The following is a 20,000-nucleotide window of genomic DNA, read 5'->3' as shown; positions in this document are numbered from 1 at the left end:
AATTTAATATTTTTCTTTATGTGGACTTGGAGGTCTGAGTTGTTTTTTTTGTAATCAATTTTCTAGAATAAGTATTAGTTATTTTATTTTTAGAATTTTAATTCCGTAGACTTTTATTTATAGAATTAAACAAACTGGCCGGATAACGCTAAATTTATTACGCTTCACGATGCCACTGATCAAACCAACTGTTCTAATATTTATTTATTGCCTAGGGTGCCAATAATTTTAGAACATACTCAAATCAAATTTTTTTTTTTTTTTTTTTTTTGGTGAATCGTCAAGAAATTGTCTCCAAGATTTTATACAGTTGTAGATTTTCTGCGTGATGTCAGACAGCGTTGCTGCTGCATGTCTCTCTCTGATTGAGTTTTTTTTTAGAGTACATTACAGGAGGCCATTGGCTGGGGGTTGCTGGGATGGAAAGTCTATGCCAATCTGAACGGACCAATCCAGTGCAAAGCTTTATCCAACCTGGGCGTGACCCAAATCGTGTGTTCGGAGAAAGGCTTTCTGCTGCTGTCCGTCTCTGGTGCTGTCTACACTCAGAATTATAAAAACACCACACTAGTGAGTGTCCCATCACACTGAGCCATCACAGTGTAGTACTCCACACGACTAAGGTGCTCTCTGCTAACCATCACCTGTGTCTGTGTGTGTGTGTGTTTGTGTGTGTCTCTGTGTGATTTTGTGTCTGTGTGATTTTGTGTTTGTGTGTCTGTGTGTGTCTTTGTGTGTGTGTCTGTGTCTGTGTGTCTTTGTGTGTGTGTCTGTCTTTGTCTTTGTGTGTGTGTGTCTCTGTGTCTCTGTGTGTCTGTCTTTGTGTGTGTGTCTGTTTCTGTGTGTCTGTCTTTGTGTGTCTGTCTTTGTGTGTGTGTCTGTCTTTGTGTGTGTGTCTGTCTTTGTGTGTGTGTCTGTTTCTGTGTGTGTCTCTGTGTCTCTGTGTGTCTGTCTTTGTGTGTGTGTCTGTTTCTGTGTGTCTGTCTTTGTCTGTCTGTGTGTGTCTGTCTTTGTGTGTGTGTCTGTCTTTGTGTGTGTGTCTGTTTCTGTGTGTGTCTTTGTGTGTCTGTCTGTCTTTGTGTGTCTGTCTGTCTTTGTGTGTCTGTCTGTCTTTGTGTGTCTGTCTGTCTTTGTGTGTGCGTGTGTGTCTGTCTTTGTGTGTGTGTGTGTGTCTGTCTTTGTGTGTGTGTGTGTGTGTGTCTTTGTGTGTGTGTGTCTTTGTGTGTGTGTCTGTCTTTGTCTGTGTGTGTGTGTGTTCTAGGCCCCTATGCTCCTTCATAGCCTGGCATCCAGGAAGATATTGAAGCTGGCTGCTCACCCTGAAGGCCAGCATTACCTTGCTCTTTCATCCAACGGAGAGGTTTTCTCCTGGGGATGTGGAGACGGAGGACGACTCGGACATGGAGACACCACGTAAGAACTTCTCTTTTGTTTATTAAAAACAAACAAACAAAGGTTTTGAAATACTACGACATAATGACATCAGTATACAAGTATCGGTTCATTGTTGACGTAATGCTAGCAATACCAACGAAGCGAATAGCATTGTTCTATTCTCTTGTCATAATGACTTAAATGCACATAAACATAACGACCCAAATGCTCATGAACTTCAGGTTATGACTGTAGTGTAGTTACTGTAATGACATGAAAACCGCTGTTACCTTAATGACCCAAACGCATTTAAAATAACATTAAAACAACATTGAAACACATCGTTACTGTAACGAATAAGTTATCATATTGACCAGAATAAACTATTATATGAAGAACGTTGTTACCATAAGGACCCTAAAAAAAACTCATGCACATGAAAAACATAATGACAAGAATAAACATTACATTAACATGTATTTATAACATAATGGTAATGACACAAACGAACATGGGATTACTATTTTCAGAATGACATGAATACAGATTACCGTAATGATACAAACGCACAACATAATGACGCAACACTCACATTACATAATGACATGAATACGGATTACCGTAATGATACAGATGCACAACATAATGACACAACATGCACATTACATAATGACATGAATACGGATTACCGTAATGATACAAACGCACAACATAATGACACAACATGCACATTACATAATGACATGAATACGGATTACCGTAATGATACAAACGCACAACATAATGACACAACATGCACATTACATAATGACATGAATACGGATTACCGTAATGACACAAACGCACAACATATGACACAACATGCACATTATATAATGACATGAATACGGATTACCGTAATGACACAAATGCACAACACAAGACTGCACATTACCATGATGGCATGAATACAGATTACATTAATGATGCAGTGGCACACAAAACAGCCAGGTTTTTGTGAGAAGAATATGTTACTCTAATGACACAAATGCCCATGAAACAAATGATGCTTTAAGGTGTGAACTTGTTCTTTAAAATGCTTTTTGCCAGCTGTACCCTGAGTACGCCTGTCTCGTGTCTTGTGTGATTAATGTACTCAGATCTCTCTCGTGCTCATCAGCCTCTTACCTTGCAGTATTTTTATGGTCCTTCAGAAAGATTTACAGCACAGTTTAAGTTAATAAAGTCAGTTACGGAAGAAACTCTGAACAGTTTGATCAGAAGTGAGACGGCTAATGAATCAGCAGATTATGATCCATGGTATAATAATAAACATGTACTGGAGGACACTGCGGGTGTCGTGTAGTCTAAACAGGAGTTGGACACAGCTGGCTTCTATACAGATGTGTAGGTGTAAAGGACACACTGTAGACCATAACAATAATTCCCAAGGCTAAGATGAATATAAAAACACAAACACCAACGAGGACGAAAACATCGTGACCCAAATGAACAGATACGTTTACATCAGGAGTGAGCACGAGCAGAAATCGCTCATTATTCCAGAGCATTTCAACTTAAATCAGCTTGATAATTACAATAATAACTACACACATTTCTCCACGAATCGTAATTTACTTATTATTATGATTATTATGATTTATGGTGGACTGCTTTTGAATCCATCTTGTGTACTCCTGTTTTTAACAGTGTTTCTAAATCCTCTAACATAAAAAAAAAAGTCATGAACGTGACGTGACGTACGGCTAAGTACGGTGACCCGTACTCAGAATTCGTTCTCTGCGTTAAACCCATCCAAAGTGCGCACACACACACACACACACACACACCGTGAACACACACCCGGAGCATTGGGCAGCCATTTATGCTGCGGCGCCCAGGGAGCAGTTGGGGGGGTTCGGTGTCTTGCTCAAGGGCACCTCAGTCGTGGTATTGCCGGCCCGAGACTCGAACCCACAACCTTAGGGTTAGGAGTCAAACTCTCTAACCATGATGCCCCCTACTGGGCTGGAGTACACCAGCTTCTTTATGTGAAATAAAATGTAAAACCTTGAGTCAGAGTTATTTTTTATTTTTTTATTTTAATATCTTGTTATTTCTACATGTCTTGGTTTTGTAGTTATTTAGAAGAACCGACCATGATCGTCGCATTTTCTGGGAAGCAGCCCGGGAAGCACGTGGTCCATATCGCCTGTGGAAGCACATACAGTGCCGCCATCACCGCAGACGGCGCTCTGTACACGTGGGGCAGAGGAAACTACGGCCGACTGGGACACGGTAAAGTCTCTCTAAAGACTCGGTGTGAAACACTAACACAACACTCGGGTTTATTCGGACGTCTCTGATTAATCTGATCTGTCGCAGGCTCTAGCGAGGACCAGACCACACCCATGCTGGTGACCGCTCTGAAGGGGCTGAAGGTCATCGACGTGGCCTGTGGCAGCGGAGACGCACAGACGCTTGCGGTCACTGAGAATGGTATGAACCAATGAATAGAATTGTTTTTATTTTGACTGTGCTAGGATATTCTTTATGAATTATTATATATTTTTATTTGTATAATTATGTTGAATAATGTAGTCTTTTTAATACTGTAGCATATTTGTAATTTAAATATTGTTAGATTTTTTTAAAAGAACTTAATTATTTATACTAACATTAATCAATTTGAATATTATATGCATTTATAAAATGCATATAATCTACATCTAAATCTTTTGGTCATGCAAATTAGAACTTCTTGTTTGTCAGGACTTAATGGTATTGGATATTTATATTTAGTTTAATACCATTTAGCATCATTTCCAGGTTTGTTTAATTTTTTTGTCTGTCTGTCTGTCTGCAGGTCAGGTGTGGTCGTGGGGGGACGGAGACTATGGGAAGCTAGGGCGCGGAGGCAGTGATGGCTGTAAGAGCCCGAAGCTGGTGGAGAAGCTGCAGGATCTGGATATAGTGAAGGTGTGCTGTGGAAGTCAGTTCTCTGTGGCTCTGACTAAAGACGGACAAGTTTACACATGGGGTAAAGGAGACAACCAGAGACTGGGTCACGGCACCGACGAACACGTCCGCTACCCAAAACTGCTGGACAGTCTGCAAGGTCAGGCTTTAACCAGAACTTCTCTTTCTATAGCAGGACAATATGCATAAATACATACTGCACATACATACTGCACATACATACTGCACATACATACTGCACATACTGCACATACATACTGCACATACATACTGCACATACTGTACATACACACTGCACATACACATTGCACATACACATTGCACATACACACTGCACATACACACTGCACATACACATTGCACGCACATACTGTACATACATACTGCACATACTGTACATACATACTGCACATAATAATAATAATAATAATACATTTTATTTAAAGGCGCCTTTCTAACACTCAAGGTCACCGTACAAAAGAAGAAGAAAAACAACAAAAAATATAGTTATACAATACTTACATAGAAAAAAAAAAAAAAATTGGACCAACATTACAAATCATGATGTAGAATATGCTAAACTAAACAGATGAGTTTTAAGCTGAGATTTAAATGATGAAAGAGAATCAATATTACGGAGCTCAGATGGAAGTGAGTTCCAGAGCTGAGGTGCAGAGTAACTGAAAGCTCTGTTCCCCATCGTTACAAGACGGACAGAGGGAACAATGAAATGAGTGGAAGAAGAAGACCTAAGAGTGCGAGTTGGTTTTGGAGTATGAAGAAGATCAAGAAGATATGAAGGTGCAAGATTGTGGATAGCTTTAAATGTTAGAAGAAGAATTTTATACTTGATACGAAAATTAATGGGAAGCCAGTGAAGCTGTTCCAGAACAGGTGTAATATGATGGTTAGAGGGAGGACGAGTGATAATACGGGCAGAAGAGTTTTGAACGAGTTGCAGCTTATGAAGGGTTTTGTGAGGAAGCCCAATACATACTGTACATACATACTGTACTTGCATACTGCACATACTGCACATACACACTGCACATACACACTGCACATACACACTGCACATACACACTGCACATACTGTACATACATACTGTACATACTGCACATGCATACTGCACATACATACTGCACATACACACTGCACATACACACTGCGCACACACACACACTGCACACACACACACACTGCACATACATACTGCACATACATACTGCACATACATACTGCACATACATACTGTGCACATACACACTGCACATACTGCACATACACACTGCACATACATACTGCACATACATACTGCACATACATACTGTGCACATACACACTGCACATACTGTACATACATACTGCACATATTTACTGTACATACATACTGCACATATTTACTGTACATACACACTGCACATACTGTACATACACACTGCACATACATACTGTACATGAATACTGCACATGCATACATACTTTACATACTGTACATACAGTACATACGTACATACACACTGCACATGCATACTGCACATGCATACTGCACATGCATACTGTACATGCATACTGCACATACTGTACATGCATACTGCACACACTGCACATGCATACTGTACATGCATACTGTACATGCATACTGCACATACACACTGCACATACACACTGCACATACACACTGTACATACTGCACATGCATACTGCACATACATACTGCACATACATACTGTACATACTGTACATACTGTACATACACACTGTACATGCATACTGCACATGCATACATACTTTACATACTGTACATACAGTACATACATACTGTACATACAGTACATACATACGTACTTTACATACTGTACATACATACTGCACATACTGTACATACATACTGTACACACACTGCACATACATACTGTACGCACATACTGTACATACATACTGTACGCACATACTACACATACTGTACGCACATACTGCACATACTGTACATACATACTGTACATGCATACTGCACATGCATACATACTTTACATACTGTACATACAGTACATACATACTGTACATACAGTACATACATACGTACTTTACATACTGTACATACATACTGCACATACTGCACATACATACTGTACACACACTGCACATACATACTGTACGCACATACTACACATACTGTACGCACATACTGCACATACTGTACATACATACTGTACATACATACTGTACATACTGTACATACATACTGTACGTACATACTGTACATACTGTACATACATACTGTACATGCATACTGTACATACATACTGTACATACTGTACATACATACTGTACATACTGTACATACATACTGTACATACTGTACGTACGTACTGTACGTACGTACTGTACGTACGTACTGTACGTACGTACTGTACGTACGTACTGTACGTACGTACTGTACGTACTGTACGTACGTACGTACTGTACGTACTGTACGTACGTACAGTACGTACGTACTGTACGTACGTACTGTACGTACGTACTGTACGTGCGTACTGTACGTGCGTACTGTACGTGCATACTGTACGTGCATACTGTACGTGCATACTGTACGTGCATACTGCACATGCATACTGCACATGCATACAGTACATGCATACAGTACATACATACTGTACATACAGTACATACATACGTACTTTACATCCTGTACATACATACTGCACATACTGTACATACATACTGTACACACACTGCACATACATACTGTACGCACATACTACACATACTGTACGCACATACTGTACGCACATACTGTACATACATACTGTACATACATACTGTACGTACATACTGTACGTACATACTGTACGTACATACTGTACATACTGTACGTACGTACATACTGTACATACTGTACATACATACTGTACATACATACTGTACATACATACTGTACATACTGTACGCGCATACTGTACACACTGCACATACATACTGTACATACATACTGTACATACATACTGTACGTACATACTGTACATACTGTACGTACATACTGTACGTACATACTGTACGTACATACTGTACATACATACTGTACATACATACTGCACATACTGTACATACATACTGTACGTACATACTGTACATACATACTGTACGCGCATACTGTACACACTGCACATACATACTGTACATACATACTGTACATACATACTGCACATACTGTACGCACATACTGTACGCACATACTGCACATACATACTGCACATACATACTGCACATACATACTGTACATACTGTACATACATACTGTACGTACATACTGTACGTACATACTGTACGCGCATACTGTACACACTGCACATACATACTGTACATACATACTGTACGCACATACTGTACATACATACTGTACATACATACTGTACGCACATACTGTACACACTGCACATACATACTGTACATACTGTACGCACATACTGCACATACATACTGCACATACATACTGCACATACATACTGTACATACATACTGTACATACTGCACATACATACTGCACATACATACTGCACATACATACTGCACATACATACAAAAAATGTAAAGCTGCTTTGTGTCTTCTGGTTAATAGGGTCATTATTTTATTTGGGTAATGGAGATGATCACGTGTGTGTGTGTGTGTGTGTGTGTGTGTGTCTGTGTGTGTGTGTGTGTGTCTGTGTGTGTGTGTGTGTGTCTGTGTGTGTGTGTCTCTGTGTGTGTTTGTGTGTGTGTGTCTCTGTGTGTGTGTGTCTCTGTGTGTCTCTGTGTGTGTGTGTGTCTCTGTGTGTGTGTGTGTCTCTGTGTGTGTGTCTCTGTGTGTGTGTCTCTGTGTGTGTGTCTCTGTGTGTGTGTCTCTGTGTGTGTGTCTCTGTGTGTGTGTCTCTGTGTGTGTGTCTGTGTGTGTGTGTCTGTGTGTGTGTGTGTCTGTGTGTGTGTGTCTCTTTGTGTGTGTCTGTGTGTGTGTCTGTGTCTGCCAAATACTGTAAATGTAAATGTGTCTCTGTGTGTGCCTGTCTGTCTGCCTGTCTGTCTGTGTGTGTGTGTGTGTGTTTGTGTGTGTGTGTGTGTGGTGCTCCTCAGGTAAAAAGGTGGTGGATATCGCCGTGGGCTCCACACACTGCCTGGCCCTCACTGACGATGGCGAGGTGCACAGCTGGGGCAGTAATGATAAACTCCAGCACTTTGACACACTTTTCTCCAACAAGAAGCAGCCTAAAGCTCTGCCAGGACTCAACTCCAAACACATTGTGGGCATTTCCTGTGGTCCAGCACAGGTACTGACATGATGCTGTATCTCTATTATATATTATATTATAATTAAATTAAACTCCAGCAGCTCTTGAGCATTGGATTAGTTTCAGTGAGACGTCTTTAATAAATATTATCACACGTCTCTGTCTAATTAGACTCGCTGAAGTGCAGATGACACAATCAGAGGTCACAATTCATCTAGATGAACTTTGACCTGTGAATTCACTAGTTGAGAATGAACTGCTGATCATTAAGCAGCGAACATTTAAATGTCTATGAGCCTGATGAAGCGGTCCTGTCCGGGGTTTCAACAGAGTTTTGCGTGGTCCTCGTGCTCGGAGTGGTCTGTGGGGCTGCGTGTGCCCTTCGTGGTGGACGTCTGTCCCATGACGTTCGAGCAGCTGGACCTGCTGCTGCGTCAGATCAGCGAGGGGTTGGACGGCAGCTCAGACTGGCCTCCGTCTCAGGAGAAGGAGTGTATGGTGGTGTCCACGCTCAACTTGCTCCGACTGCAGGTATGTGTACAGTCAACATAACAGTTTATTCTTTGTGGTTACGTTGCTGTGTGTGTACGTAGCTAATTAAATGCTGTGTGTGTGTGTGTGTGTGTGTGTGTGTGTGTGTAGCTCCACTCTGCTATCAGTAATCAGGTGGACCCTGAGGAGCTGGGGCTGGGCCTGGGCAGCAGTCTGCTCAACAGCCTCAAGCAGACGGTGGTGACGCTGGCCAGCAACGCCGGGGTGTTGAACACGGTGCAGGCGGCTGCGCAGGCCGTGCTCCAGAGTGGCTGGTCAGTGCTATTACCCACTGCTGAGGAACGAGCCAGAGCCTTGTCATCACTGCTACCCAACGCAGGTCAGTCTCAGGTTCCACAAGGTTCCACATCACACACATCGTCTCAGAATAATGCATAGTGTATCATCCACGACTTCAGGACATTAACATGTCTGTGTGTTTCAGCCTCCAGCCACGAGATGAGTGTAAGTCCAGGTCGCAGGTTTATGATTGACCTGCTGGTCAGCAGTTTAATGGCAGACGGAGGGTTGGAGTCTGCTCTGAATGCTGCCATCACAGCCGAGATTCAGGTCTGTGCTTGTGTTATCTCTGTCTGTCTGTCTGTGTCTGTGTCTGTCTGTCTTTTTCTTTCTTTCTGTATTACTGTCTTTGTCTGTGTCTTTCTTTCTGTCTTTTTCTTTTTTTCTGCCTGTCTTTTTTTTTCTTTCTTTCTCTTTCTGTCTGCCTGTCTGTCTGTCTGTCTGTGTTTTTCTTTCTGTCTGTCTTTCTGTCTGTCTGTCTGTCTGTCTGTCTGTCTCTTTCTTTCTTTCTTTCTTTCTTTCTTTCTTTCTTTCTTTCTTTCTTTCTTTCTTTCTTCCTGCTTTTCTTCCTGCAGCTCGACAGGCCAAGCCCACAACTGCTAACATGGAGTAATGGACAGATTTAACATCTGATGATTTATTTGTTATAATCCACAGGGCTGTGACATTGTTTAATATATATTGTGTGTGTGTACTCAGGACATCGAAGCTAAGAAGGAAGCTCAGAAAGAGAAGGAGATCGATGAGCAGGAGGCCAACGTCTCCACCCTGCACCGCTGTCGCACCGCCCTGGATAAAGACCTCATCAACACCGGCATCTACGAGTCAGCCAGCAAGCAGAGTTTACCGCTGGTCCAGCTGGTGCAGCAGCTGCTCAGGTACACACAGCTACACACCTGCTCCGTTCACACCTAGTGCTGACCAGGTAAGGCTTTCACGGTCTCTCCTCTCCTCCTCGGTGCAGGAACATGGCTTCACAGACGATAACCAGACTGAAAGATGTGGCTCGACGCATTTCACACTGTCAGGACGCAGAGCAGGTGAGTAAAGAGCGCTCGGCTTCGCTCGACCTGCTGCTGCGCTTCCAGAGACTTCTGATCTGTAAACTGTACGTGGGAGTGAACGGCACCACCGGAGTCGGAGATTACAGTGAGTGTTGGAGCGCACACCTATGCACACGCACACCTATGCACACACACGCGTGCGCACCTATGCACACACACGCGTGCGCACCTATGCACACACACGCGTGCGCACCTATGCGCGCACGCGCGTGCGCACATATGAACACACGCACACACGTGTGCATAGACAGACACACAGACACACACTTTTATTTTATTTTTTTTTCTTCCTGCAGTTTCCCTCAGGATCAGTAAAGTTTCATACTCCGTAATTTGTCTGTCTGTCTGTCTTTGTCTCTCAGCTCTGACCCAGTCTGAGATATTGGGAGTGGGCTCTCTGTTGAAGAAGTACATTGCGTTGCTGTGCACACACATCGGAGACATTTTGCCTGTGGCCACCAGCATCGCCTTCAACAGTCACCGTCACTTTGCTGAAGTGTCTCATGTCATCGAGGGAGATCTTACAGGTGATCTTATAACCTCACCACCCCATAGTTGATCCGATTTGCCTGGAGGTTTATTCCTAAGCTATGATTAGTTGGTACACCGAATGGTGCGTGAGTGTGTGTGTCTCTGTCGCTCCTGCTGCAGGTGTCCTGCTCCCTGAGTTGGTGGTGTCCATCATTCTGCTGCTGACTCTGGATGCAGGTCTGATGCAGGACACCGGTTCCATTCCTCTGCTGGCTGGACTGCTCGAGCACCTGGACCGTTTTAACCACCTTGCTCCCGGCAGCGAACGAGACGACAACGAAGACCTGGCCTGGCCTGGACTCATGGGTATGCCAAGGCGCTCCAGCGTGACCCCTTTACGAATAACCAGACAGATCTCGCAGTTTAAACGTCTTCAATATGTCTTTGTTCACAGGGTCATTTTTTACAGGCCCGGGCACGAAGAACAACGAAGAGGTGTCGCTTATACGCAAAGCTGACCTGGAGAACCACAACAAAGATGGTGGGTTCTGGACCATTATCGACGGGAAAGTCTACGACATCAAAGACTTCCAGGCACAGTCTCTGACCGGGAGCACCATCCTTGGTACAAAAAAAAAATCAAAAAACGTTTGTATATTTGATCATTTAGACCGTTTTTATTCGTAAACAATTTTGAAATTAATTTAAATAAATGAATAATTAAATAAATGAAAAGTTGCGATTAGGTTATAGGAAGTTTTATAGTTTATGATTAAATAATTTAAGTGAATTCTCGTATATCCTTTGTTGAATGATCATCTTTTCTGCTCGTGTGTAGCTCAGTTTGCTGGTGAGGACCCTGTGGTGGCTTTGGAAGCTGCACTACAGTTTGAGGACACGCGAGAGTCCATGCAGGCCTTCTGTGTCGGCCAGTACATGGAGGTAAAGTCTGTCATGTCCGCTTCTATTTATTTAGACTGGTGTAGAATTTGTAACCGTCTTGACTTGTCATTTCTGCGTCCAGCCCAATCAGGAGACGGTGACGACGCCGGACCTGAGCAGCCTGTCGTCCCCTCTGATCGACACCGAGAGGAACCTCGGCTTACTGCTGGGGCTTCATGCTTCTTACCTGGCCCTGAGCACACCTCTGTCACGCATGGAGATAGAATGTGCCAGTGAGTTTGTATAGTCAACATTCACACACATCTTCAGTCCCCGTGCTGGATGTGGTCATGGTTCTGAATAAACAGGACTGACTAGGTTTCACGCTCGTGTTTCAGAATGGCTGCAGTCGTCGATCTTCTGCGGAGGTCTTCAGACCAGTCAGATCCACTATAACTATAACGAGGAGAAGGATGAAGACCACTGCAGCTCTCCAGGGACCACAACACCTGATAAAGCCAAGCTGTACTCTCGCAGAATCACGCTGAGTGACCACGCACAGCCTTTCCTGCAGGCCATCGTTGATAACACTACACAGGACCACACTGTGAAGGTGCACACACACACACACACACAGAGACACACACACACAGAGACACACACACAGAGACACACAGAGACACACACACACACACACACACACAGAGAGAGACACACACACACACACACGCACAGAGACACACACACACACAGAGATACACACACACACAGACACGTGCGCATGCACACAGACAGACACACACACACAGAGAGAGAGACAGAGAGACACACACACACAGAGACACACACACACACACACACAGAGACAGACACACACACACAGAGACAGACACACACAGAGAGAGAGAGACACACACACACACACACACACACACAGAGATACACACACACACAGACACGTGCGCATGCACACAGACAGACAGACACACACACACACAGAGAGACAGAGAGACACACACAGACACACACACACACTGCATCATATTTCCAGGCATGTTGTCTGTAGCCACCTGGTTAAAGAAATGTACAATATCTCCCCGTTTAAAAGTGAATGTTGTAAATTAACCTCTAGTGAACCCACGATCTAGATAAAACTAAGTGCCCTATAGGGTGCCCGTTACAGTAGAGACAATTTGATAAAGTAATATAGTGCCCTCTAGGGGGAGTCTATGCTGGATGAAAAAGTGATGGTGCCTTTAAGTGGGGTGAAAAGTGACGGTTCCCTTCATGCTGCTCCTACAGTAAGTAAGAAATACGTGACTGCATCGTCTGTAGTGCCCTCAAGGCTGCCCCAAAGGTAGGGCAAACGGCGTTACCTTGACATATCCAACTAATCCTGACTATCAAGTGCTATAGTTCACTTCATACCTCTTAGGGCTGAGTTATAACTGTACAGTTGTTAAAGTCTCCCGTTTGTATTTCAGGACTTTTTATGCCAAATAGAACGCTGCTGTAAACAGTATCACCTCATCACTCCCATCACCTTCCCGCCAGAACACCCAGTGGAGGATGTGGGTCGCCTCCTGCTCTGCTGCCTTCTTAAACACCAGGACCTTGGTAACCTAGCAACCGCATCATACGTACACAAATCCCACGTCGCTGCTCTGCGGCCACGTTCATACATCCTACACACTTCGTCATATAATCCGACGATCGTTGTGTGTCTCAGGTCACGTTGCCCTCACACTCGTCAATCAATGTGCCTTGGCTGTGGACCAGGGGAAGCAGAGGTCCCTCCCTAAATCTGTGATCGACGTCTGTCGGATGGTCTACCAGGCCAAATGCTCTTTAATCAAAGTAAGAGAATTTGACAGGTTTATAATTTAAGCGTGAGTGCATGAATCTTATTCTGTGGTGAGTTTTTTTTCTCTTTCTGCTACAGGGCCATCAGTTATAAACAAAAACAACACTTAAACAACACTAACCAGAAAAATACAGTAACGAATGGGAGTAAATAGGTGGAAAGTGTAATGAAGAGCAGTAAACAAAAACAACGGCAGTAAATAGAAATAAACAGGTGTGAATAATAATACACAAGGAGCAGAAAGCATTAATGGCAGTAATAAAGCAGTACCAAAGCATTAAGGGCAGTACTAAAGCATTAAGGGCAGTACTAAAGCATTAAGGGCAGTAATAAAGCATTAAGGGCAGTACTAAAGCAGTACTAAAGCAGTGCTAAAGCATTAAGGGCAGTACTAAAGCATTAAGGGCAGTACTGAAGCATTAAGGGCAGTACTAAAGCATTAAGGGCAGTAATAAAGCAGTACTAAAGCAGTACTAAAGCATTAAGGGCAGTACTAAAGCATTAAGGGCAGTAATAAAGCAGTACTAAAGCATTAAGGGCAGTAATAAAGCAGTACTAAAGCATTAAGGGCAGTAATAAAGCAGTACTAAAGCATTAAGGGCAGTAATAAAGCAGTACTAAAGCATTAAGGGCAGTACTAAAGCATTAAGGGCAGCAATAAAGCAGTACTAAAGCATTAAGGGCAGTAATAAAGCATTAAGGGCAGTAATAAAGCAGTACTAAAGCATTAAGGGCAGTAATAAAGCATTAAGGGCAGTAATAAAGCAGTACTAAAGCATTAAGGGCAGTAATAAAGCAGTACTAAAGCATTAAGGGCAGTAATAAAGCATTAAGGGCAGTAATAAAGCAGTAATAAAGCTTTAAGGGCAGTAGACAGTCATTAAACAGCAGAGAACAGTTAACATCAGAAAAGGGTTATGAATCGTACACAACTGTAACTGTAGTACATAACAGTAAAGTGTAACAAACTGTAAAAAAGCATTAAAGGTCTTTCCCGACCCTGTGTTTTTACCCCCCCAGACCCATCAGGAGCAGGGCCGCTCGTATAAGGAGGTGTGCGCTCCCGTCATCGAGAGGCTGCGTTTTCTCTTTAACGAGCTGAGGCCTGCTGTGAGTAACGACCTGTCCGTCATGTGCAAGCTGAAGCTGTTGAGCTCGCAGCCTCGCTGGAAGACGATCACTCAGAAATTGATCCGAGAGCACAGGAAGAAGAGAGGTGAGCGCTAACATCCTCCGGAGCGCTAACATCCTCCGCCACCTGGCAGAAGTGGAGCTTGCTTTATTTATTTATTTATTTACCTGCTGCCACGTTTGTTCTCTCTCAGTGCCAAAGAAATCCGAGTCTGCGGATGTAGAGGAGTGTAAGCAGGATAGAGAAGGGACCAACGAGGAGGAGCCTTCACTTCCTGTCAGTCCCACACCGGTGGACAAGAAACAAACCGTCAAATTGCCCAAGGTGATCCTCTGCTGGTCATGTTTCTCTGATACAGCTGTGTGACCAGATGTGTTCGTTCATTGCCACTGTTCTTGCGCTTGTGGCTATAATGCACCTCACACGTTCCCCTTGTTCACGTGTCAGGATAAGTGGCAGCCTCTGCTGAACACGGTGGTGAACGTTCAGAAGTACCGCTGGCTGAAGCACAGTGTGCACGGCCCGTGTTCTCAGTCCAGCCTCATGGGCACCATCGTGGAGTTCGCTCTTAAAGAGGAGCCGCTCGACGTGGAGAAGATGAGAAAGTGCCTCCTCAAGCAGGTACAGTGGGAATTTATATTAAAGGTGGGGTCTCTGTCGTTTGAAAGCCAATGTTGACGTATAAAATCACCAAAACAAACACGCCCCTAACCCAAACGGGTCCCACCACTGTATCGATAGCTCCGCCCACACATACATACGTAACCCAGGCGACTAACAGAAAGAAACGTGTCTTTATCATAGCTGAAGGGAAGAACAATACGATTGTAGATAAACAAACAAGCAAAAATGGCACACAAGCATAATGATGTAAAGGACAAAGGCATATATTAGTTCTGTGTAACAAAGCAAAACCAACGTTACTCACCTATCGAGAAGGAAAAAAGCGCCTCGGCGTCTTAAGTAAAGTCGGCCACATATTCACAGGTCGGAGTTTCCCGAGTCGATAACTCCTGAGCTAAACGCTGTTACTACACAAAACGCGGTTGTAGCTGCCTCTCTACATTACTACGATAGAAAAGAGGTGTTATTTGTGTAGTAACAGCGTTTAGCTCAGGAGTTATTGACTCGGGAAACTCCAACCTGTGAATATGTGGCCGACTTCCTGCTCCTTCAGTTCTCTCCAGCGCTGGAAAGCTGATCCTATATTAACACGTCCTACTTCTTGTCCTTATCGTAAGCCTTTCTTCGCTTTCTTTCTTTGTTTTTATCCTCCATGTCAATGTTAAAACCGCTTTCTGCTAATGTCACACGCGCACTGAACACTCTCTCCTCCCATATTGACAAGACACGCCCCTTTCTTCTCATTGGCTACACGTTAGTTTTGTTTTTGTTTTAGTTGTCGGCCCGACTCAGTTTTCTGAAGCATTTCTCAAACCTTTAATTATTAAATATTTATGACATCATAAAATGATCAATTGTATCTGATATGCAATTATTAAAGAAAACGTTTATCCGCACAACATCTCCTGCTAGCTTGATTAAACCTAATCGTTGTCATGGTTTTTATTTTCTGTCAGGTTCTGTTGGTAAATAAAAAATGAGACAATAAATAATAAACAACATAAATTGAGCCTCTGATAGTGACAGGTGGTGGATAGACAGACATTGAATAAACATCAACATGCAAATTTGGGAAAATGTCCCAAAGCCCCCGGCTTGGGTGGTAGTTTAAAATTATGCGACGGGTAGAAAAGCTACTTCAGGGTTTAGATCGTTTTAAACAAACGCGTGTAAGTGAGTCAGAAACGTGACATGAATCATGTGTCCACAGCTGGAGAGGGCAGAGGTGAGGCTGGAGGGGATCGACACCATGCTGAAGCTAGCGGCCAAAACCTTCCTGCTGCCCTCCGTACGGTACGCCATGCTCAGCGGGTGGCAGAGGGTCGTCCCCGAGGGTCATGATGTTGGGTAAATATTCAGACCTAACATTCTGCTGCTTCATAGCGATGTTAGCTAGCTAGCAAGGTTAGTTAGCTGATGTGGTCTTACCCCCTAGAGGGGCAGTTTATTTTTCTCTCTCTCTCACTTCTGAAGAAACACTGTTGGATCTTTTACTCACTGACAGAAATGATTCTTAACTGCTGTCAAATCCTGGATTCTAATTGGTCAGAAGGTTTAGTACGTTATTAATAACAGCAGCATACGAATGCACTCATTTTAATAAACAGGGAGGTGAAGGAGGGTCAAGCTGTAGCATTATATAACTTTGTAGTCTCCTGTCGTCTGGTGTTGTTTTTTTTAGTATTATTTGTGTTGTTGTTGTTATTATTATTAACATCCAAGACAGAAAAAAAGGCTGAATTGAGTGAATGACTCTTATTGTGAGAACAGGGACTAACATGTTTTCACAAAAGTTCCACAGCTTTACCGGATAAATGGTACAATGCAGGGAGTGTTTAGGAATAAGCCCCATAGTAATTGGCACGTCTCTGTAGTTATTGTACGTCTCTGTTCTGATTTCTTTACCCATAACAGCACCTCTGTGTGTTTTTATCCTTCACATAAACGTTCCTCCTGTTGAATCGGTGGCCTTCGCGGATGCGCCGTTTACTTTCTCTTTCTGTTCTAGAGAGCCTCTGAGTGACTGTCTGAAGGACGTGGATCTCATTCCTCCCTTCAACCGCATGCTCCTGGAGGTCACCTTCGGCAAGCTGTACACGTGGTCCATCCAGAACATCCGCAACATCCTGCTGGAGGCCAGCGTCAGATTTAAAGAACTGGGTACACCATCAGTATTTATGGGTCACTTACGGTTACAAACCTAAACCTTCATCTGATGACACAATCTGTGTTTCATGTGCAGGAGTGCAGCCTGTTCCTCTGCAGAACATCACCAACGAGAACCCAGCAGGTCCCAGCCTGGGCACCATCCCTCAGGCACGGTTCCTTCTGGCCATGCTGCACATGCTGACTCTGAAACACGGAGCCAACAGCCTGAGCCTGCTGCTCAACTCAGGAACCCTGGCTCTCACTCAGTGTGTGCTCCGTCTCATCGGTCAGTGTGTGCTCCGTCTTTCATGCAGGAATGTTTTTAGGAACTCGAATATAAAACATTTTATTAACGTCTCTTTGTAGAGTTGTTCGGCGTAATCCTTTAGTAGAACCCTTAGAACCGAGATAAGGTTCCAGGTAAAAAATTTTTTAGCATGACTTTTTAATTCATTGCTAAATATAACGAAAGTCTATAGGATTGAGCTGTTACCATAGAAACCCTAACATTATCATGTTAATATAAACCTGTGGTTAGCAGCTGCTGCGATCGTCGATGTTCTGGAAAATAAATCGGTGCCTTCTGACCGATCGGAGTCTGGCGTTCCTCAGGGATGTGTGTGACTCGTTGTGACACTTCCTGCATTGTGGTGACAATCTTTTTATTTCCTGAAACTTTTGTCCTGTCCTGCACAGGTCCGAGTTCAGACAGTAACGAGGAGGATCTGGCTTCCAGCTCTCACGGAGGATCGGCTACGGTGCTGGAGGAGTCGAGGAAGGAGACCGCCCCTGCCCCTCTCCCCGCCTCCGGCCCAGAGCTGGCCACCATGATGAAGATCAGCACCCGAGTGATGAGAGGACAGGACTGGAAGTGGGGCGATCAGGTACGTGGTGATGATGATGATGATGATGAGCTGAGTCGATATTTTAAGCAGATATATTATGAGTACTGCATCACCTGGGTGTGTGTCGGGTCGTGCTGTAGGACGGCCCTCCCCCGGGTCTGGGCCGCGTGATCGGCGAACTCGGCGAAGACGGCTGGATCCGCGTGCAGTGGGACACCGGCAGCACAAACTCCTACAGAATGGGCAAAGAGGGCAAATACGATCTAAAACTGGCCGAACCTCCTCCTGCCACACAGCCTCCCGCAGAGGACTCGGACACGGAGGACGACATCGGTGAGCACTTCCTTTCCCCTCCCGGTCTCGGTACACACCCAAGACTCTTTGGAAGCTCCGCCCCTTCAGTCATATCTCCCCTCACTGTCTATCATGGTAAACCGAGAATGTTTAGAATACGAATTGAACTAGATCATCGTGCCCTTCTCGGCCTACGTTAGACACGTATAGCAAACATCAGTGAAAATGTCTTCTGCCAAACTAATCCTCGTCAGATCCTGTCACAAATAGCGTCGCTCTCGTGCATGACTCCATGTCCATGAACTGTTTCTCAGAAGGTGAGGTGATGGAGAAGAGCACGCACCCCACGGCCATGATGCTGAGCAGCACGGTGAACGTTCTGAAAATTCTGGCGCTGTCGTCCGGGGTCCACGCTGAGGTGATGCAGGTCGAAGCCGTCAGGACTCTTTGTGGTCTCCTGCGCACGGTGGTGGAGAGCGGAACCAACGACCAGAGCGGTACTTTAACTTCTCACTAAACTTCTAAATCAGTAATCCACACGGTGGCTTACTTTTTGTTCCTTATGCGTGTGTGTGTGTGTGTGTGTGTGTCAGGGAGCTCGTCACACAGGCTGGTGTCCCGTGAGCAACACAGGAACTGGTGCACTCTGGGATTTATCCGCAGCATAGCTCTGATGCCACAGATGTGCAGCACGCTGAGCTCCTCAGCCTGGATCAACCTGCTCATACGTATAGTCGAGGGACATCAGTCGTTTACCGCCGTCACACTACAGAGACAGGTTTATACACCAACCGATGTTATACGATCCGTAAAATCGCTTCGGTCAAGGACTAGGGTTGCTATGGTGATGTTACGACGTCTCAGATGTCCTCTCTGTGGTCTGACTGTGAACGATCTTTGTCCTGCCTTTTTCTTTAGATCCTGGCTCTGCGCCTGCTGCAGGCGGTGCTGCCCTCCTGGGATAAAACGGAGCGCTCTCAGGATATGAAGTTCCTGGTGGAAAAGCTGTTTGGCTTCTTGGGAAGCCTCCTGAGCACCTGCTCCTCAGACCTGCCCCTGCTCAGAGGTAGAGCACGTCAGCACTTCCTGCTCTTACACACTTCTGTATGAATATAAAACAGGCGATGAACGTTGGACAGACTCGAGTTCGTTAATATGACCTGAGCCGTTATAAGCCCCGCCCCCTGTCTCGCTCTCTCCACTGTCTCCGCCCAGCTCTCCCTGTGGTTACAGTAAAACCTTAGACA

The 20,000-nt window shown here is 44.3% G+C and overlaps 1 protein-coding gene across 5 annotated transcripts in view; it reads left to right on the top strand.

The window, feature by feature from the left end:
* The window catches only part of herc2 (HECT and RLD domain containing E3 ubiquitin protein ligase 2), a 59,027-nt gene that overhangs the window by 11,270 nt on the left and 27,757 nt on the right, over nt 1-20,000 (top strand). For 3 of the 5 annotated variants that reach the window (XM_027157509.2, XM_027157510.2, XM_027157508.2), the window contains exons 11-40: nt 382-570; nt 1,262-1,413; nt 3,494-3,651; nt 3,739-3,852; nt 4,220-4,471; nt 8,444-8,637; nt 8,929-9,129; nt 9,241-9,469; nt 9,575-9,699; nt 10,129-10,307; nt 10,394-10,578; nt 10,856-11,020; nt 11,145-11,330; nt 11,419-11,589; nt 11,803-11,906; nt 11,989-12,139; nt 12,245-12,459; nt 13,331-13,463; nt 13,576-13,703; nt 14,731-14,926; nt 15,036-15,166; nt 15,290-15,463; nt 16,677-16,813; nt 17,475-17,626; nt 17,709-17,900; nt 18,311-18,498; nt 18,600-18,792; nt 19,068-19,250; nt 19,347-19,531; nt 19,672-19,819. In XM_027157509.2, coding sequence (XP_027013310.2) covers nt 382-570; nt 1,262-1,413; nt 3,494-3,651; nt 3,739-3,852; nt 4,220-4,471; nt 8,444-8,637; nt 8,929-9,129; nt 9,241-9,469; nt 9,575-9,699; nt 10,129-10,307; nt 10,394-10,578; nt 10,856-11,020; nt 11,145-11,330; nt 11,419-11,589; nt 11,803-11,906; nt 11,989-12,139; nt 12,245-12,459; nt 13,331-13,463; nt 13,576-13,703; nt 14,731-14,926; nt 15,036-15,166; nt 15,290-15,463; nt 16,677-16,813; nt 17,475-17,626; nt 17,709-17,900; nt 18,311-18,498; nt 18,600-18,792; nt 19,068-19,250; nt 19,347-19,531; nt 19,672-19,819 — 5,110 coding nt within the window. The remainder of the gene's footprint in view (nt 1-381; nt 571-1,261; nt 1,414-3,493; nt 3,652-3,738; nt 3,853-4,219; nt 4,472-8,443; nt 8,638-8,928; nt 9,130-9,240; nt 9,470-9,574; nt 9,700-10,128; nt 10,308-10,393; nt 10,579-10,855; nt 11,021-11,144; nt 11,331-11,418; nt 11,590-11,802; nt 11,907-11,988; nt 12,140-12,244; nt 12,460-13,330; nt 13,464-13,575; nt 13,704-14,730; nt 14,927-15,035; nt 15,167-15,289; nt 15,464-16,676; nt 16,814-17,474; nt 17,627-17,708; nt 17,901-18,310; nt 18,499-18,599; nt 18,793-19,067; nt 19,251-19,346; nt 19,532-19,671; nt 19,820-20,000) is intronic. The other 2 variants (XM_027157512.2, XM_027157511.2) reach the window with 2 other exon arrangements.

This window comes from Tachysurus fulvidraco, chromosome 5, assembly GCF_022655615.1.
Source record: "Tachysurus fulvidraco isolate hzauxx_2018 chromosome 5, HZAU_PFXX_2.0, whole genome shotgun sequence".
In the NCBI taxonomy this organism is placed as follows: Eukaryota; Metazoa; Chordata; class Actinopteri; order Siluriformes; family Bagridae; genus Tachysurus; species Tachysurus fulvidraco.
This window is presented reverse-complemented; position numbering and strand designations above follow the sequence as displayed.